Genomic DNA, 20,752 nt, shown 5'->3' on the forward strand with positions numbered 1-20,752 from the left:
ATTCTCTCTTACCTTCCGCGCGCCATGTTCTCCTGGTACGACCAGATACTTCTCCGCCGATTTAAACGACGATTCACGAGTACAGACATCGAAATCGTTCACGGAATTAGAATAATTATAATTATCTTTCGTTTTACTTTCTTTTTGTAATGATTAGTTACTCGATAAATTAGAAAAATTATTCGAACAGACAGCCATTACACGTCGATTAGAAGCCGTTGGTTACAAGAGATTTCGACTTGAAATTAAATGAATACCGATGATTGGAAACTTTTGAAAACATTAACGATAAGAACTTGAGTAATAATGAATCGATTGATGTCACTTGAATACACTAAACTTTGATAAATAACGAATATTTTTGTAAAAAATCTAGAGCACAATGCACTTGCTTTAAATTACTTGCAAAACTAACTGACGGTTACGCGTCGTTTCTGCGCATGCGTCTGCGCATATCTTTTCCGCGAGATCTGCACATTGATCATGTCTCATTTAAATTCAAATTTCACGAAACGATGAATACACGTTTTAATAAAAATATTGTTTCATGTTTAATCTTGTTTGCATGCACTCGTGAACAAAAGGAATTTATTCATCGTATGTGTTAAGTGTGATCCTTTCATTCAACTATCTTTCGTTCTTCTTTCTATTCTTTATTTATATTAAATTGGTCCTGAACATTGATTGCGTCTCTTTAAAACGAAACCTCTGATAATTATATTTAAATACAACAATTAAAATTGAAAATGTATCTAAGGTTTTTGTATAAAAATTAACATATTTATTTCTCATTTTTGTTCCAATTATTCATCAAATATCAACATCCACTAAATTCCGCGAACATCAGAAATTTTAAAATCTAACGGCCGATTTGATTTTCGCATTATAATCGAAATCCGAATGGACTGTAATTCTAAAAAAAATTTCTTTTCCTCATTTCTCTCGAAATTTATATAAGAAATAGTCGACATGATACGTCTGCCTAGTTTCGCGCGTTAACTAGTTCAGCGTGGCAGTGTGTGGCTTCCGTAATTCTAATGAATCGCTAATCCTACAATTTAATGGTCGATGCGTTACAGGTGTGCGCTGAAGTCTCAACGTGCGTCGGTTTCTTGGCCAGCCTAGATGTCGATACGTGTGATTCCAAATCATTCCCGAGCAAGGCACAAAAGATCGATGGGTTTGTACTTTACTTGCAGGATAGCGTGGCTTCGTAATCGTCCGTCGGTCTAAAAAAGAGTTTATAGCAACGTGTACGCCGAGATTCGTATTTAATGTATAATTATACTTCTATTTTTAATTCGCAAAGTGTGGTCGGTGATCGATTTATAAAATTATTTAAAAACAACGAAATATACTGCTCAGGATAATTCGGGGATCGTTTTATTATGTGCATGATAATCAATATCCGATAGACTTACTGCTTAATATATACTAATTTTTTCTACGTTCGAAGATCTTCTGATTACTCTGAACAGTGTAATTCATTAACCTATGTACAAGTAAGTACTGGCCCGGGTCCCGTTCGCACGTTCGCCTATTAAATACATACAATTTAATCGCTAATAGAGATACTTTTTTACGAATCAAATGTCCTACGATGTCCCCGCACTCGCCAATGGGACATAATTAAATAGTGTACAACCTATAATTGCACGTTTTCGAAGTCTATGTCCGCGATCAACAATAATCAATCCAAAACATAAAATACTGGCCATTTCATTGACTACCTCGTTAACAAAGTGGCTAAACCAAACAGTATGTGTATAGAAAACCAGTAACAGTAATCGTCGTTGCGCCGGGACGCTGGAAACGAGGGAAAACACGATCAACCTCGTCGATAACACGTTGAACGCGGATATTCCGTTGTCATTGCTTTATACTTAGGTGTTTTTGTAAACAAGAGTGACAACGAAAAAACTATGCTCTTGTTTAAAATTGTTTTGAAAGGCACCAAGTTCACGACGATATACTTTTTTTAATGTTATAGTTTATAAAATATTGGCCTTCGAATTTCAAGTGTCCCCGGAGACCGAAGCCGCGCTCAACGTGTTAAACCAAACGCTCTCGGGAAACATACGCTTGCTAATTATTTACAAATTCTATACACAGGCTTATCAGCTTCTTCGCATAACGATGCTCTACGGACCTCAATCTTGCATCGTTTTATCCGGCTGCTTCCACATAAACAGTTTCCAATGAAATTCGTAATGATAACTAGCTACAGAGTATGACGTTGATTTGCATCCGTCATTTCTTCCAGAAGAACACCCAGTGTATTCTTCGTTGCGCCGAAATTGTCATAGGACACTCTTCTCAAGTCTTCTGCCGCCTCGGCGCTAACATTTCAGGGACCGGAGAGGGTCGTCGTCTTCGTGGCGTGTCTTGCTGCTCGTGCTAAAAGCAAATCTGTGTTCGACGAGTCCTAGTCCCAGGCGGCGCGGGTTTGAAGAGGCGGGAAAAGTATCGTCCGCTTTACAAGTAGAATGCGTCTGGGCCGGCAAAAGTAATAGGAATTTCACCGAAAATTCCCGCGGCTCCTGGTATTCGCGCGGACAATGATGGATTCCAAGGGCGAGGCCTATCGGGGATCGCCCCGCGGTTCCCGTATCGGCGGAGATTCCTGGGAATCACGGGAATGGGCTCGCTGGGACAAAAGAGCAGAGAAGAGGCGGCGGATCGGTCGCAGCGACGCGACGGAGGCGTTTACATTGGCAGGCGTCGAACGCTTGTAAGATAAAGCGGCTGGCAACGTTCTACACGTGTACCGCCGGTTTGTAACGCACGTTCCGAACACGTGCACCCCGCAGTTTGACGTGTTTATCAAGGCGCGATGCGCTGCGCTGCCCTCTTCTCCGCTTGCAGCGTGAGCGCGTCACCGGCTCCATCGCGCGATCGCCGCTAGAGAGAACCGACTCGCGCGTGATCGTTAATTAAACCGGAGGACTCTCGTTAAAGTCGATTGGCTTTTGCGCAACAGCCGGCCATCGATCGGCGACTCGCGATCCCCGCGCTGTGATTACCCGGAATTAAGACGTTAATCCTTCATTCTTCCCTCGACCGGTCGCGGCTATTTACGCGGGACCGTGCGGATCACGTTTAACGATTCGGCACGAATGATTTGTCGCTGAGATCCCGCGCGACGGTCGCCGCGATTCTCCCGCCCCTCCGCCTATGAGCAATTCCAGCTCAACCGGAATGCAATTAACGATATATATATATATACCGGCGGTGCTGTTCTGGGAATCTCGGTCGACCATCGAGAGTCTTCTAATTGACGTTCGATGATCGGCAACGCGGAGGGGATACGGAAAACGTAATTGATTACAATATCAAGTATTCGATCTCGTGCGCGCCCTATTTGGAAAACAGGCGGCTTTCTTTCGGGCCGACTGCTTTCTGCTTTTGTAGAAACAAAGTTATGAATGTAAACGCACCGCTGGGTCTCTTACGAGGGTTCGAATGTGAATGCTCGCTGAATCTCTTACGAGAATTTAAATATCAACTCCCAGATGGGGTTCATGCGAGATAGAGAATGTGGGTTCGATTGGTTCCCTTACGAAAATTCAATTTTTCTTATACAAGAAAGAGAACGTAGATTCTCAATTCCAACTTTTACGAGAATTTACATAGGAACTCCCAGATAGGGGTTCATACGGGATAGCGAATGTGGGTTCGATTGGTTCTCTTACGAGTATTCAATTTTTCTCATACAAGAAAAAGAATTTGGATTCTCAATTACTTCTTTCACGAGAATTTCAATATGAACTCCTAAATGAGGTTCATGCTGGATAGCGAATGCGGGTTCGATTGGTTCCCTTACGAGAATTCAATTCTTCTCACATCAGAAAGAGAACGTGGATTCTCAATTTCATCTTTCACAAGAATTTAAATATGAACTCCCAGATGGGGTTCATACGGGATAGCGAATGTGGATTCGATTGGTTCTCTTACGAGAATTCAATTTTTCTCATACAAGAAAGAGAACGTGGATTCTCAATTTTATCTTTTACGAAAATTTAAATAGGAACTCCCTGATGGGGATTATGCTGGATAGCGAATGTGGGTTCGATTGGTTCCCCTATGAAAATTCAATTCTTCTCATATAATAAAAAAGAACGTGGATTCTCAATTGCTTCTTTCGTGAGAATTTCAATATGAACTCCCAAATAGGGTTCATGTTGGATAGCGAATGTGGGTTCGATTGCTTCTCTTACGAGAATTTAATTCTTCTCATATAAGAAAGAGAATTTGGATTCTCAATTGCTTCTTTCACGAGAATTTAAATATGAACTCCAAGATGGGATTCATACGAGATAGCGAATGTGGGTTCGATTGGTTCCCTTACGAGAATTCAATTCTTCTCATATAAGAAAGAGAATTTGGATTCTCAATTGCGTCTTTTATGAGAATTTAAATATAAACTCCCACCTGGGGTTCATTCGTGGAAGCGAGTGTGGATTCTTAATTAGTGTCCTTTTGAGAACCTAAATTCGAACTCCCGACTGAGGTATATACAAGGCAGCGACTGTGGGCTATCAATTATTTAAATCCGAACTCTCGGCCGGGGTTCATATGACGAAGCGAATGTGAGCTCAATTAGTTTTCTTACGAGAATTCAATTCTTCTTATATAAGAAATAGAACGTGGGTTCTCAATTGTATCTTTTACGAGAATTTAAATATAAACTCTGAGCTTGGGTTCATACGTGGAAGCTAATGTGGATTCTTAATTGGTCTTACGAGAACCTAAATTCGAACTCCCGATTGAGGTTCATACGAGGCAGCAACTGTGGACTCTCAATTGTTTCTCTCACGCGAACTGAAATCCGAACTCCCGGCCGGGGTTCATACGGGGAAGCGAATGTGGATTCTCTATTGTTTCCCTTACGATATGGTAATTCTTATATAAGGAGGGAAACGGGGATTTCCAATTGTACCTTCTACGAGAATTTAAATTCGAACTGCCGGCTGAGGTTCAGACGAGGAAGCGAATATGGGTTCTTAACTAGTTTTCTTTCAAGACCTAAAACAAGGGCATCGTTAAATGTTCCTTCTCTAGGATCTTATTGTTAAGTCAATCGGAGCGGGCTTCTTTTTTCGCGGCGGACTGCCCGTATCACTCATGTTTCCCATATTCATTTCATCGTCTTCGTCGAAATCCTCCTTCGCGGGGGAGGTCAATTGCTTCATTGACAGGTCCATCGGATTATCCTGCGGCGGTGGACTGTCCGGTTCAAGTTCCGGGCTGTAGGCCGGAGAATCATCTTCAGAGTGCTTCGTGGATCCTGAAGGACTCTCTGTGTTTGACTGTTGGCTCTTCAGCACCGCGTCTAAGTAAAATCTTTTAGTACTCGCGTCATCAGTTTCTGCGTTTGGGGAGGACGTTCGCACCGTGGTTTGCACGTTTTGATTGTGAGCGTAACTGTCGTTATTGTTATTGTACTCGCATGATTCCTTGTTTTCAATTTCGAGCATCGTGTTGGTGGTGGTTGTTGCCGAAGCAAACACATTAGGCACTTCTTCGATCACTGGTGAGTGATGCATGAGGCTCGTAGGGTGGTTATGTACCAAAGGGTGAGGGTTGCCGTGAGGTGGATACAGATGATATGGAGAGAACATATTGAGATTCGGTGGTGGCAGGAAGGCTGGAGGTAAAAGGGGCATTCCGCCCAGGTGGAATCCTAGAGGCAAGTTCGTCATCATCTCCTTGCTCAGCGCCGACAAGTCAGCCACGGAGGGTTGCAAATGGGAATGCAATGGCCGGTATCCTGGATGTCCCGAGTACGTCGCTCGTCTTTCCGACATCTCTATCGAACTGTCGCTGTTGTGTGATTCAGGCGAACTGATACTAGGCGATGTTGAAATCTTGTAGTCGTCTATGCCTAGCATCAGAACTTCGTCCTTCCGTTGCCCAATATGCATACCTAAAGGCGGGCTTATAGGTTTGAGTTGTGGCTGGAGTAACGGTTGAGTAAGCATGCTCGACTGATAATGTTGCTGCTGATGTTGATGCTGCTGCTGTTGTTGCTCTTGAAGAAGACAGTGTATTTTAAACCAGTTCGATCTGCGACCGTACCTCGAACCAGACTTGGACATGCCGACCAGGAGACACTTCCTGAGCCGGCACGCCTTGCAAGTTGTTCGATTTTTCTTGTTGATCACGCACTCGCCGCCATTCTTGCAGTCCGAGATGCTACTCAGGTTGTTGTAAGATCTCCCGAAGAACGACTGTAACAAATCAAGAACACGGTTCGTTATTGCTAATGCGGTAATTAAGGTGACATCGTTCCACGGAGAGGGACACAGTTTACTAGCGCTTTAGATGTAAATTGAGAGCTCAAACGTTCAGCAAAAGACCCGGCAGCGGCGAAACGCGTGACGGGTACACGGAGACGAGCAACCGCCAAGCCGCGCCGCGCCGGGTTGGTAATAGCGGCCCGCTCTCGTTGCGTCTCATTCATGTCGCGGGCCGGTGTGGGCGCGTGCGGCCTACTGTGCCCGCGCTAATTGCCCAAATGGTGCAATTCCATGATTCCGACACCGGCGCGGTGTGGCTTTCGTGTTCTCCGTCGCGGAGAGTCCCCTTTCATTCGCATAAATTCCCACGTCATTCGCCTCGAGCCGCGTTCCGCCGCGAAATCAATTGCGCGCTCCACCGAAAAATACCTCTCATTCCATCGGAGGGCATTACGATCGCCCAGGCGGCTATCCTAAACTAGATAAGACTGAGAAATCTCAATGCGCAATATATTACGAAACCCCCGCGCGATTTAAGACCCAGTTTCCTTTATAACAGGCATCGCCGGGGAACCGGCCCCGATGGAGTTCACGCGCGCTATGCGTTTAGCGGCCCTCGTACGGCCGCTCCGGAACACCTACAGCTTCCTGTGCAACCCGGCCGGAAAATTCTGCCCTTCGCCGGCTAATGACCGGGCTTTTGGAGGACGGAGACAGGAGTAACGCGTGGTCGCGCGCGCGTTCGCTTTCGCTTTTTCTACTCGTACGCGCGGCTATATTATTAATCGTTTCTGGTTCGTTTGTCCTGAAAACGAGCTCTTCCTGCGGCCCAGTGGTCCCGATGCGCGGCATGCGTCGCGGGGGCCCACGGGCCCCGCCATCGCGTTCCACTTGTTCCTGTCGCGTCGTTCGCCGGCGTTGTCGTTCTCGTCTTGCTCGCGTTTCGAATGTCTTCAAACATCGGGCCCGGGGCCGAGAGAAGCGGCAGGGCAACACGCGCGTCGCGCGACTCTACAGAAGCGATGACACAATCGAGAAAATGCCACTGTTATTACGTATCTCGGATGGGTTGACTCCGTCTCCCTTCTTCCTAGCCGGTCGCGCGGCACACGCTCCACGGATTATGCAAACGGGCGCAACAACAGCGCTACGAAGCCTCGGCGCACCGGTTGCCTTTTCGCAGTCGAACCTTCCAGCGATTGTTACGGTTTCCTTTCGAAAACTCTGACCCGCCGATAAATAGACCGGCTAATTACGCCACGGTGAACTTTCCTGGTGCAAAGAAACGTGTCTCTCTGACTCACGTCGCGGACGGCGGAAAAAATCACGCGGAAAAAACCGGACCGCGGGCAACACGAAATTCCCCTCGCCATCTTGATCATGCGGATAATGAACCGTTGTATCGATTTTCTGGCTTTTTACTTTAAATTGTGGCGCGATTCGACAAATCGCTGGATCGAGGGCTCCACGGTTCCAGTCAAGGACTCGAACCGGCGACGACGCAGCGGCTCGCGCGTTCTTCGAGTTTCACCTTTACGATGGTACTTTAATCGTGGGACAGATCTACGGGAAGACATTGCAGGCCGTGCTCGAGCAGCACGTGTGCGCGTTTCGTCAATTCGCTCGTACGGGGAGCCCTGGTTCGAGGCGGTGCTTCCGGCGCTTCGCACTTGTCTGCCACAATTGTTTCCGCCCTAGTTCACCATTACGTCACCTCGACATTGTTTCGTTTCGTTATTTTCGTTTTCAGGCCCATCGTAGCATGTCAGCTCCCCCTTGCTCGTCTCGCTGCCTCTCCCCCTCCTCTGCCCGCTGCATTGTGCGGCCCCGTTCCTCTTTACGCTCCACTCGCGGCCCGTACGAGTCACGGAACGCGATGTATTACGAATTCGATTGCGAATGAAGCTTCGGATACTTCGAGATTGACTTTGGGAGGAAATGGTTTTTAACCGTATTAAGTCCTGAGATATCGTAAATATGTCATTTCTTTTTATTGGGAGATCGAAAAGGAGAATTTATTGTCATTTATTATGTGAGAATTGATATGCTCAGAATTGCTATTGGAGGATTCTACTTTATTCGACGATAATATGAATCCTAAAGGAAGATGCAGGAACTAAGTTGTCGTGTAAATAGATGAATCAGTTAATGCGTTTAAGGTTATTGTGTTTCTGTACTGAACCCGAACCCAAAGTCAACCTCTCGCAATAATTGCCCACCGTTCCAATCTAAATAGGATTACTTTCGGAACTTCAGTTGACACGCATGCCTAGTCAAACGTTTAACCTCGGCCACGAAGCATTTCGTGAAAGCGATCAGTGTTGACGAAACTGCGGAAAAGATCGCCGCGAGCAGCCCGCAGAACGCGAAAGAAACTAGCAAGAAAAATACAAGAAAGAGCATTTTTTCCAGACTGGATCGCCTTACTACGATACTTTAAATCTATCCGGTGATTGCGTTTCGCTGTCGTTCCATTCATCCGACTCCACGCAACCGATCGTCCGAAAAGGGCAAATAAACCCGTAGGATTTTCCTCGCAATCGATCTAGCAAACGTATCCAACCAGCGAAATAAACTTACCTTGCAGCCCTCGCAGGTGAACGCTCCGAAGTGGAAGCCGGCCGCGGGCTCACCGCACACCTTGCATTGTTGGTTCATCTGCAACAGAAGATAATGGCTTTGTCTGAATTCGGTTTGCGCGGTACTAAACGCGCCCGCACTAGTCCCGTGGTCGAGGGCCAAGCAGGCGTTCTTCGAGGATTCGTCATTCGTCGGACGATTATGAGCTTCCGTTCCGGTGGATGACGAAACCGAGGGAAAAGAAAAACTGGCTCGCGGGGAAGGGCGAGCGGTGCGGCGTCGCGTAACGTCAAAGCATATTTCTACGGTTCGACAAAATCACAATGCAGGCGTTATCGTGCGGCCGTAGAGCCGATCGCGCGATTGGGAAAGAGAAGAACCGGGTTGCGCAATGTCGGCGGTACGCGCGAATCGCTGGATCGTGGCAAAGCGGTGCGTGTTACGTTCAACGAGCGGAAAACCCTCGGCGCACTTGCTTCTCCCCCGCTACACGCCCTGGGCCCGATTCCTTTCGCCTTCTTTGGCCACTCGTCCGGAAAACAGATCGCGCGTTCTAGTTTTCACACCTCGCCGATTTTATTCCACCGTGTCCTCCCCCGTCGTCCATTTTGCGCAACGTTCTCGAGGATGCCGAAAATCGAATGGGGAGAAGGGGCGCTCTCGAGGAGCCGATCGGTCGTGAAACTACTCGACGATACAGTTTTTACGACCGCCTCTGCACCGAGAATTCTAATGAGGCCCTGGAATATGGGACAATAGTACTGACCCACATACGTAGCCCGAGGGTACGCCGTGTCACCTGCGGCGACTTTCATACATGACAGACTGTCGCTAAATGGGAAAGTAAATCTCAGCTAATGGAAGAGACATCGATTGTTTGATCAACGGAGTCTCTCTTTCCTGACCTACACCCCACAGTCGTTGACTCTTCTCATTCGCGGACGATCGGTGCCGCGGCGTGCCTACGCATACTTTTAATTCCGCGTTCGATTCCTTTTTCTGTTTCTCTGCATTCCTTTTTTCCCGCTCGGTCTTGGAGAAATAAGTTGGAAAGTTATTCTACGTAGTGAACATTAATACGATGATCGTTTGTGGAATTAAGGATGCATCCAGTGGGGTTCACTTCATTTCGGAGTCCAGTGTAACGTATCACTGTGATAGCTTGATAGAATCAGCTTCTGAGAAATGGGTTTCTAATCTTCTTGCTTCGAAATTTCTTCTTTCGTCAAATCATTAATAAGAGAGTAATCTTTTCAAACGCGATCAGAGCGTAAAATGAGGTTTAAGACGATGTAGTAAAATGAAGAATACGAAGAACATTGTTGCTCGGCATCTTCTATTGAAAATTGATATCCCAGAGATAATCTTGCAAAACTGATATCCTCTTCATCTTCCTACGAAGTAAGTCATTCTTCACGTCCACGTAGCATTATCCGAAACGTTCGAAGCTATCGCCAGTTCCCAAACGAAGACGAAGAAAGAGAAAAGATTATGGCAACGCGATTGCTTCAACAGTATTTTCGAATCGAGCGGAAAAACTGGCGTATCCGTGCGATGAGGCAATGGTCGCGGTTTGCTCGGTGGACCTCGACGGATTGCCCCGACGCGGCGCGAAATCGAGCGTTGCCGTGAGGTGGAAAGAGAGAGCGTCGGTTAATTGAATTTAAATGACGACGTATTCTCGTTAAATACTGCCCGAGGGCTCGGTTGATATTTCAAGTGGGGGAGAGAGAGGAGAATCTCTCCCTAGCGTCTGGTTTGGGCTCGGCCCAGGAGGGATTGTTCATCGCGCTATTAATTACCGATAGATGTTGGCGTGTCGATAGTCGTGGCAACGACGACAACGACGACCACGACGATAGTACGCGCCCGGCGTATCGCAACCTGCACTGATTGCAGGTGTGCATCCGGCGAGCCATTCAGGGGGTGCCTGCATGCTCGAGCGTGTTTCACGTCGACGCGGTTGCAACGTGCTTTAAAGCCATATTGTTACGGTTGCGTGTCGCAACGCGTACGCGTACCGGTGATACCGTGGAGTTTACCGGCTTAATAGAATCGACGACGCGCAAAAGAATGATAGATGATTCAATGTTCCCGCCGGCCGAGCTCCCCCTTCCCCCACCCCGCTAATAAATGACTTTTAATTACGGCCTCTCCGCGGGCACAATAAAACGGTTGATTAATTAACCCCGCGCATCGTTCGCGCCGACGGCCCGTGTTTAGGAGTTACTTAACGGGACGCGCGGCCTCCGCGTCGCTAATGATCGTAAAATATTGGGACGATAATTATTTCTAATAAATCCCGGCGATTCCCGCGACCGTTCTGCGATCGATCATCGCTCGGCGAAGAAAAGTGAATCCCGACGGAGAAAGTCGGGCATTCTTTACGCGAACGGTCTTCGATTCTCCTCCTGGTGGGACGACAGTCGATCGATGGATTTTCCTGCGATTTCGAACGTAACGATCATCGTCGCCGGCCGATCGCCACGAGGCCGCCGTTCGAACCGTGTGAATCGCAACGACTCCGGTCGGCTCGTTACTTTCAGCGACTCGATCGGCTCTCCCCCGCCCTCGCCGCGGCTCTCCTCGATCGTCGGCCGATTCCTCGGAAAAAGACACTCGGCGGGGACGGGCGAAGCTCTCCAAGGTGCAACCGCGCGAGCACGCTCCTCAAAGGGATCAATCCGAGTTCCTACGTTCCCGGGCAACGGTGATTGTCCTCCTTTCTAGAGCTGACCTTCTCGATAAAGACACTTACCGGCGCAGCTGATCTTCCGCTTTCAGAAAAGAATGGGCACCCACGATCCGCGACGCTCCCGAGACGGTCGGGACGGACCTCTCGCTGCGATCTGGGTCTTCTCGATCGGATACCTCGAAATCGCCGGATTCTTCGCTCGTCGTTTCTGCATGCGCGTGAAAGTCCCGCGTTGATCACGGCGGAACTATTTTAAATGACCGACGCCTCGTTACTTTCGTCGCGGCACCCGGGGGGGGGGGGGGGGGGACAACAACACGCCTACGGAATTTTTCCGCCTCGTTTTTTTCTTCCTTTTTTTCGGTCGCCCCCCCTCCGCCGTGGAAATCGGTGCAGTTCCGTTTCCGAGCGAGATCCCGGATCACGCTTCTTTACGACCAACGTCGTTAAAAGGTTTCGCTGTTTCTTCGCTGGTTTTATCCTGCGCGGGCGCTGTTTCGGCGATTGTAAAAAAAAGGTTCGCAGCCGATCTTCTTCGTCCGTGCGCGGAACCGTTACACGCCTTTTTATTGGTGAAAAATGACTCGGGATCTCTAGTTTCTTCGCAGCAGTAAAGCGCTGGAACTTACCGACCCGGGCCACATTTGCAACGTGGGCCACACGGACAGGTCACTTTTTAACTGCTCTCCTCTTGGCTGCAATTATCTGCGACAATTTGTAATAAAAAATAGCGGTCCCTCGGTGCGACACTTCTTGACAGTACAGTCGACGTCATCCGCAGTGTTTTCCTCTTGTGAACTTTGAGGTTCTTCGTCTTCGGATGATATCCTCATTCCCGCCGACCTGGATCGTTTTACCCTCCGGCGAAAGTATGCTGGAAACTTCGTGGCTTCGTTGTTTCTTAGTATCGTCTTCGAATGAATCTTCATAGCACTTCATAAGTGGATCGGAATCTTCAGAATGTGTGAAGTGCAGGTATATCGAACGTAGTTTCCGGACTGCAGATTATTATGGTTTCAGATCTTACAAAGATCTCCGTAAAGCTATCAGGTAGAGACCTCTGTTCTCGAGAATCCTCATCAAAGGATTTCACTCTTCCCCTTAGTCCGTGAAACTTATTCGCGTAGAAAATATAATTGTACATTGCTGTGGTTTCGCAATCCCTAACTGCAAAATCTAAATTCGCGTGAAGTTCTCTAGCCTAATTAATCGCCGTAACAAATCTCACGTTTCAGTTGCAATACGATCAAATAAATCGCCTCGATTCTATTAGATTTTCTAAGTACCGGCGCGATAATGTACGCGTTAAACCATAGATCATTCGTACAGGCTCGTTCCCAACACCCTGCGGCCTCATCTTCGCAAAGCAAAACGCGATCCAGTTAGCAGAGAACAGCTTCCGGTCTTTCGAAACGGACCGCCGTTCCGCAACGCGCGCTCCGGCGCGGCGATCGGCCTTCGCGCCGATGCAACGGTGGACCGTTTGTTTCCGATGCTATTATTCCGTCGCTCCTCGATAACCCGATTCAGATTCGTATCTGACAATCGCGCAACGCGTCCGACACGCGCGAAACGGGAACGCGACGCCTGCATTTCCCGCGAGCCGACCCGTCCGCGCGTGTGTCCACGCCGGCGAGTCGCCCGCACACGATCGTGTCCTGACACACGGACCATTTCGTAACGCATAATTTCTCGTTCTATTAATACCGCCATATTAATTATCCCGGACTTTAAACCCGCGACGATGTAAATCCTTTAATGGATTCCGGCGTACGCTAATACTTGATTGCTCCCTGAGAACATTTCGCTCGTTATCGTCGCGGATCGGCGCAGATACGACCGGCCCCCGTTCGCCGTTTAATGAATTAAATAATTAGCCGTAATCGCGACGGGCGGACGACCTCGCGGCGGCGTTATCGCTCGATCCTCCCGCGGTATCGTCGGGATCTCGTCGAACCGTGACGGTTTTCGCGCTCCGTTGTCATGATCAACGACAAAGAAATCGGTCGGCTCGACGCGCTCAAATTACGACACGCACGCCGTCCTTCGCCGCTTCTGCTCGCTCGTAGGTGTACGCGATTCAGCTCTATTTATCCGACGAAACAAACGCCGTGCGCGGTGCGGAGGCTGAACGTAATTGATTATCGGCCGCTAGTCGCGATCCACTTAACGTTCGCCGTGTCACCGTTTCAATTAACCTCGATGAGAAAATTACACCGGTTGAAACCGCGATCGCTAGATTCGGCGGCTTGCTTGCAACGCTCTTTACAAAAATCGATTTATTATACCTTTTTTAGTCACTGTGGTCTAACTTCTAAAGTTCTTCGATCATCAGCGATGGTGCATAACGTGTTCCTGTCCTCCAGAAAAATCCACTTTCCAACACATAACCACCGTATCCTTCCACGGAACCGTCACCAACCGATTTCAGTGGCACTTTGACCGACCGGCTGTAGCCACCGGTGCGTCGGGTACTGTCAGTGCCTTGAAAGTCGAGAAAATCAAGCGGTCACTGGCGAAACAAACTAACCAAACAACACAGGTCGTAACGTGGCCCACTATTTCAGTCAACAACCGGGCGCCGTGCGTGGTACATCCGGTGCGCGGGAAAAGTCGAAACAATGCTCACTATACAACGAACGTCACTTTGGGTCACCGAGCAGTTTATTGTACGGAAAACACGAGTAAATCCCGCTGTCCGCCTTTGGTATCCTCCCGACAGGCCCAAGTGTCTCTACTGGATGATCGGAGTACACTGACAGCGGAAAAACGAACGAGTCCCTTCATGCCGGCCGGATAACGGAAGGATGATCGGTAAGAAGAAGAACGAACATGAAGAAGATTCTTGACGCGGCGATGACCGTTAGGTGAATGACTTTGGAAGGCGAGGGTGTCCACGTCGATTCTTGAATCACCCCCCACCGCTGATTATTTTCTGCGGTCCCACTTCGTTCGCTCGATCGGCCGCTCGGTTCGCTCGTTCGTTCGTTCGTTCGTTCGTTCGTTCGTTCGTTCGTCCGTTCGTTTGTTTGCACACTCACTCGCTTGTTCGTTCGTTTGTTCCTTCGTTCGCTCGTTCGTTCGTGCGCCTGCTAGGCTCGTGCGCTCTCGTAAGTATACTTCGAATGGGCCTTATGGGCACACTGTGCGTCGGATCAGCGGAGAAGCGTGCAGGGTCCATCCGCGGCACAGGTGGGCCGCGGGTCCTGTCGTACCTTTGGTGGGGGGTCCTGCCGGACGACCGGAGGGATCCTCTCGGGCGCCGGGAGGGGGGCACAAGGGAGGGGCCTCACCGCGGTACCCTCTCTTCGCCTCCCTTCCTCCACCTATGGTCCGGACCTCCTACCCTCGGCGATCTCGTGGACCTACGAGACACGGGTTTGCGCGCTGACGGTATCGATAAGGATCCTGCGGTTTCGAGAACCTTTTCTCTCTCCCTCTCTCTCCTTCTTTCTCGTCTCCGTTTATCCTGCCTCCCGCCCCTCACACGCCCGACCGTTAAGACGCCGGTGACTCGAATCGACGGTAGGATCTTTGCGGTAGCGAGTATTGAATTCTTTTTTATGATCGCGCTGGATTTAGGAATCGCTTATGTAAGAGTGTTTTTAAGGAGATTACCTCCCCACAGAATGAAGGATTAAACGTTTGTGTAGGATACGATTCCGTCCTTCCGTGTTTTCGTTTTCTGCCGTTTGGCGACGTCTTAGATCCGTGGTTCTTAATCCGGGGTGCGCGCGAAGTTTCTGTAGTTTCTATGGAAATACAATGAAAAGCCATCAATCGGTTAAATGCGAGTGTTGATTTGCGCGGGTCTCTTTGAAAAAAGGTGTCCACTTCAGAAGTATTATTATGAATAAACCACAACCATGTAACTATTAAATATTACGATATTGTTTTGTATGTATGAATATATTACCTTACAATAAATGTAATTTCCTACACACAGAAATAAAACTACATATTTCAAGGGGGTATGGAAACTTGTTTATAGACTCAAGGGAATGCCGATCACCACAAAGGTTACGAACCGCTGCTTAAAAGACCGATGTGTTTATAGCACGAGTTCCGTTCTTCTATTTGAAGTCGACTATGTTTTGATACAGTTTCTATTCGATGTAGAAAACGGTTATGCCTTTTATTTACATTTACCAGCTGTGTGTCAGTTTTTGTAATTAATCGTTTCGAATTAGTGGAAAGTTTGCAAACAATTCTTCTATAACGTCTCACGTACATTCATTCCGTTCTTTGCATGACGAGTCAAAATATCACACGAAGGCTCAGACACGAAATGCGTCCCTGAAAACGACATGTTCAAGGCGAGAGCGAATTAAGCTTAATTACAGGTTAATCTCGCGTGTTCGCACTGTTCGTGGTCAGGTTTTTTTAGCAAAGCGCGGTATAAAGTGTTTAGTGTTAGTCATGGCACAGGTCAGTGCTAAAATTAGTTTAAAGAAATACCCCGTACTTGTGCAGAGTAACACAATTCCCGTCGCGTGTCCTTGAGGATCCAACCACGGCTGCCCGTAGATCATAGAGATCTTAATGATCGATAACAGCTTTGGGGTTTGTGTTGGTGATATATGAACGCGTGTTCCAGGCATTCCTCGCCGCCTTTCATTTCTTCTATTTTAGTATAACACGAAATGTTTCTTGGCTTCTTCCCCCGGGGAACGGAAACGTTCTTTCGAATATTAAACTAATTCACAAGCACTTCGGGAAAGGGGCACTTTCACCCCAAGCTGATTACTGACAACCGCTTTTATGAGTGGCGGGTTTTACCGACTCGCAACGGAACTGTAATTAACTAAATGGAGATAACGGAACGATAATTAGAACAGTGTTATCAGTTTGCTTTCACGCTGACTATTATGTTTTCCTTATGTTCTTCATAGATTTTCCGGAAAAATTCGAAACAATTAGTTTGTGTTATTGTTCTTTTCTGTAAAATGCTAACGCTTAAATCTAAATTGAAAATAGTGCGAAACAATTAATCTGTGTTATTATTCTTTTGAGCAAAACGCAACGTTAGAAGCAATTAATGTATATTATTGTTCTTTTCTGTAAAACGCTAACGCTTAAACCTACATTAAAAATGAATAAATTTTTATTTAATTCTATTGTTGCATAATATTTAATATCTAATCACATGATAGAGTAAATCGTGAAGAGATGGTCCACCTTTTTTTAAAGAATTATTGCATAATAAGTAGCATTGAGATAGAAAAAAGTAGTTTTTCTTTGTCTTTATTTGAGAATCTTCTGATATGTGGAAGCATCTATACCTGAAACACACTTTCTCGAACAAAACTTAATCCTAGCGTATCATTTTGACAAAACATCAAAAACTATTTGAATAATACAGGTAAATGTCCTCTGAGCGGTAGAAAAAGTTTTAATCCAAATCGACCGATTTGAACATATGAATATTTACATATTTCTGTTCCTTTCTTTCCACACGAGTTCACTATTTGCTTGGCCGAGACATGTCCGATCCTGAGTATTTGTCTTTATGACCAGGAATATTATCGGATTTTATAGGAAAAGTCCCCGCTTTACCAGTAAAAAAAGGTTTACGTTGCGGTAACCTCCGTAAGTTCAACGGTTCCTGGGCAAAGGGGAGAGGGTTACGTTTCAGCACGGGACAATAGTAAGGCGTTATTATGCTTTGTCCGAAAAAGGACAACAATGTCGTAAAATGATGATGGTGGCCATCGAATCTCTTAATCGCCCTTCGGCTTTACGGTCGAGATTAGCTCTAATTAAAAAGCATGGCGGCCGCTCTCAGGGACCCCGTAAACACGCACCGTTATAAAAACTGTCTCAAAAATTCCTACGATTTCCGAAGCCACGAATTTTTACGACACACCTTTTTGCTAATCTTTATGAGCGCAAAGTGCTGTCCAGAGGATCCTCGTGGGACGCTTAAAAAAGAATCATCCGAATGCACACACAAGCGCATATTCAACCACTCGGGCAAGGGAATAAAAGGAAAACCAAGGAGAGAGTGGCCTGCACTCTGATGCAATAATATACCTAACGCTAGAAACGGTTTTTTCGTTTTTCCTTTTGTGCTGACCGCCGTTTAGGAAGTGTCCGTTAAGTCTTATCGACCGCTTCAACCACCTTGGTCCCCGGGGAAAGAGGGTAACGTGTTCGGTTTGTTGCGAGCGTGTCGTGTAGCGTTCTATCATGAATAACAATGTCCATTAACGTTAACACGGCACCATTCCCGCTTGAAAAATTGGGGATCACGCTTTCGTTTCATCGGGCAGACACGTCTCCCGGTAGGAAAGAGATCCTTTCAGGCCTCGAGGGGGGAAATTAGCCTATACCCTAATTCCTAAAGAACCCGGAGACCCGAGAATAAGCGCCGGTACACGCGAGAGAAGCTGCGGAAACCTCCGTGTGTTTCGAGGCGTCCGTAATCACATCGTTGAAAAGTAATTGCGCTCTCGCCGACCTCTCTGCAACATTGTGTCTTGAACGGCTGCGACCCCGGAGGACTCGGTCCTGATGGCGGCTCCGGATCCTCTCGCGGGAAGACCAACGCGACCGCGCTAATCGCGAATGCAACGTTCGTCGCACAGGTGGCGCCACGCGCACCAACTTCGAGCCGCTCGCGTTTGACACACGACCCCCATTCAAATGGGCTAATTAGAGACTTTTATCTTTTTTCTTCCGCGTCGTGCCGATCGCGTTTCCGTCCGCTCGCTACGGGATCTTCGACGATGCGGCAAAAACCAATCCACTTCGACAAGCTTCCAGCCAATCAATTAAGAAAACGAGACCACGGAATGCAAGTTCGCGCCTTGCAATTATCTGATACTCGCCATCTGCTGGATCAATAGAATAATTAATTTACTGAACGATTGTCCTTGGCAGATTAATTAAACTTGTTTATGCACTCCATTGATCGTTTCTTGAGCGATAAATTTATCGAAGAGATAACGCGTTTATAAATATAGATAATCAATAGCGATACGTTATCACGAATGAGGATATTGGTGGATTTCTGCAGATTTTAAGAAAAGTTCATCAAGTTGGCTCGTTGGTCTAGGGGTATGATTCTCGCTTCGGGTGCGAGAGGTCCCGGGTTCAAATCCCGGACGAGCCCGTGGAAGTTCTTTACTTTTACTTTTTGCGATCTCACACTTTCACGTTGGACAACTGAAATTTTATTTAGTAATATACTGTGAGCTATGAAAGTGCCAGAGGCGTTCATTTTTGTGTTCTCCTAACGGCATACTTTTGTGCAACGTAGAACCTCCTTCGTCCTTTTCAACGTCATTCTTTTTACTGTCGTTTCAATGATTCTCCTTTTTCTTTTCCTGAATAGTCCCGGTTGGTGATACAGCCAGAAACACGAGCGAACGTGTGTTCCTCGTTGTCACTGTCGTCTAAGATAATTAATGAGAGTACAACGTCTCGTTTCTGAAGACTCCGACGCAGGCTAAAGAATCACGGAGTTTCGTGTACGCACACGAAACACCGTGGGACCATAAAAGTCGTCGGATCGTCTGACAGGGGCGGCCGATGAAAGGATACAGAATCAGCACCGTTTAATCAATAAAATCGATCACGCCTTCGCAGGACAGCTCGCGCAGCCGGCGCGGCGCGGCGCGAAGTTGGACAATGGGTGCTGAAAGTGTAGGCCACACGTAGAGAAAAATAAATTAACGACTTGGCCCTAATTGCACGTTCAAAATTTTATGGCCGGGCCCGTCGTACACACGAGTACGAAACACGCGGCTCGCCTCGCCGTGGCGCGGACCGTGTCTGGGGCGGAGGAGGGAGTGCTGTAATTACTTTGAGCGTGTTCGCGATAAAAAATCGGACTGAAACGGTGCCTTTATTAATTACGTATTACTTAATCACCCGACCGAAAAAAAGGCGTAAAGAATGAAAGCGCATCCTGGTTTCTTTCGCGAGACCGTCTGGCCTGGACCGATGAAAGAGCCCACGAGCCAAAATAGCTGTGTCTGGACTACGGCTGGCTCGTCGCCGGCGTCGTGGCCCCGATCGCCCGTACATTTTTGGCCAAACGTTCACTTTTAGAAGCGACGACGGCCCCTTTTCGCGCACGTCAACCGTTCATCCTTGCGTAACCAGCGCGCACATATTTTTTTTTTCTTCTCCTACTTCTCGTCGGCTGGCGCGCGTCCGCCTGTCAAATGTCGAAACGTTTTCGCCCCGAATTAACTACGATTGTGCGGGATTCGCGGGGCCAACCGGTGCACAATAGCGACGGGTTCGAGGTTGTTCCCCCGCGAGATTGTTTATACAGTAAATAAAACTAGAGAACCCGTGATTCGTTGCAAAACGGATGAATTGCGAAATCATGGACGAGCCGCGATCCGTTGTGTCGCCATCGAGCAACGTCCGTGTGCCCCCTTATCTCACGCGACGTACGCCGTTTATCGCGGAGCAAGGGGGCAAGCGGGGCGGAGGCGAAAAGGGAATAGATTTTTATAGGATCGTTAGTAGCCGTGTTTCTCGTAAAACGTCGGTCCGCCGATTTTATCGTCGCGCGATATTCGGCCGGCCGCCGAATCGACATTTATAATGAACCGACCTTCGTAAAAATCCTTCGAACTCTACGAACGCGCCGCGGCGGGGGCAATAAAACGAGTTTCGGGGACGCGGTACGTTTATTTCCGTCACTACGTCAGAGAAAGGATCGTCCCGATGGGCCACGCACCGGGATGCCGCGCGTTGATTATCTCGTGGACATCTGACACGCGATCGGGGCCGAATCGGGACGCGATCGTTTTAGAACTCGCGTCATCGTTAACACGTTCACTGCCACGGGAATCTTAAGCGTTTTGTGCATTAGTTATTCAGTCGTAGCGAAGATAAATGGAGACAATTATTAATTATTTATTTATTTAATGCCATACGAATTCAAACGTTAAGCTATCCATTCGCTGTAATAACGAAATCAAACGAAATGGAAGTGTGATCACTTTTCACGAGCCGTTACCGGTGAAAATATCGCAAATTGCTAGTGTATCTGTACCTTATGCGTTACGATGTTGGCCAGAGCTTCGTTTACTCGTCGAACACGGAATTTCTTGCGTCTCTAAGGAACTTTTTTTTTCATTCCCCGTATCGCACGCTGAGTGAGACTTATGGGGATTTTAAACTGGATTCAATGAATATTAATATCGTTCCGCGGGATTCGAAATGAAATATTTTATACGATTCTTTCTTATCCGAGGAGTTTATTAATATTAAAATT

At 47.4% G+C, this 20,752-nt stretch overlaps 2 protein-coding genes and 1 non-coding gene across 4 annotated transcripts in view; 1 reads left to right on the forward strand and 2 right to left on the reverse strand.

The window, feature by feature from the left end:
• fz2 (frizzled 2) overlaps positions 1 to 408 on the reverse strand; it is a 182,462-nt gene extending 182,054 nt beyond the window's left edge. For both annotated transcript variants that reach the window (XM_076372517.1, XM_076372518.1), the window contains exon 1: positions 13 to 408. The gene's annotated coding sequence lies outside the window, so the exon portion shown is untranslated. The remainder of the gene's footprint in view (positions 1 to 12) is intronic.
• A 248-nt stretch (positions 409 to 656) lies between these two features.
• LOC116426220 (knirps-related protein) lies at positions 657 to 15,577 on the reverse strand. Its single transcript, XM_031974870.2, has 4 exons — positions 15,431 to 15,577; positions 13,803 to 15,266; positions 8,820 to 8,897; positions 657 to 6,230 (listed from the first exon to the last, which is right to left on the reverse strand). The coding sequence occupies exons 3-4, from the start codon at positions 8,895 to 8,897 to the stop codon at positions 5,058 to 5,060; spliced, it is 1,251 nt and encodes a 416-aa protein (XP_031830730.1). The 5' UTR covers positions 13,803 to 15,266; positions 15,431 to 15,577; the 3' UTR covers positions 657 to 5,057.
• Positions 15,578 to 18,556: 2,979 nt separating this feature from the next.
• On the forward strand, positions 18,557 to 18,628 carry TRNAP-CGG (transfer RNA proline (anticodon CGG)). Its single transcript has one exon. It is a non-coding gene; the product is annotated as a tRNA-Pro (tRNA).
• The last annotated feature ends 2,124 nt before the right edge of the window (positions 18,629 to 20,752 follow it).

Source organism: Nomia melanderi, chromosome 12, assembly GCF_051020985.1.
Source record: "Nomia melanderi isolate GNS246 chromosome 12, iyNomMela1, whole genome shotgun sequence".
Classification (NCBI taxonomy): Eukaryota; Metazoa; Arthropoda; class Insecta; order Hymenoptera; family Halictidae; genus Nomia; species Nomia melanderi.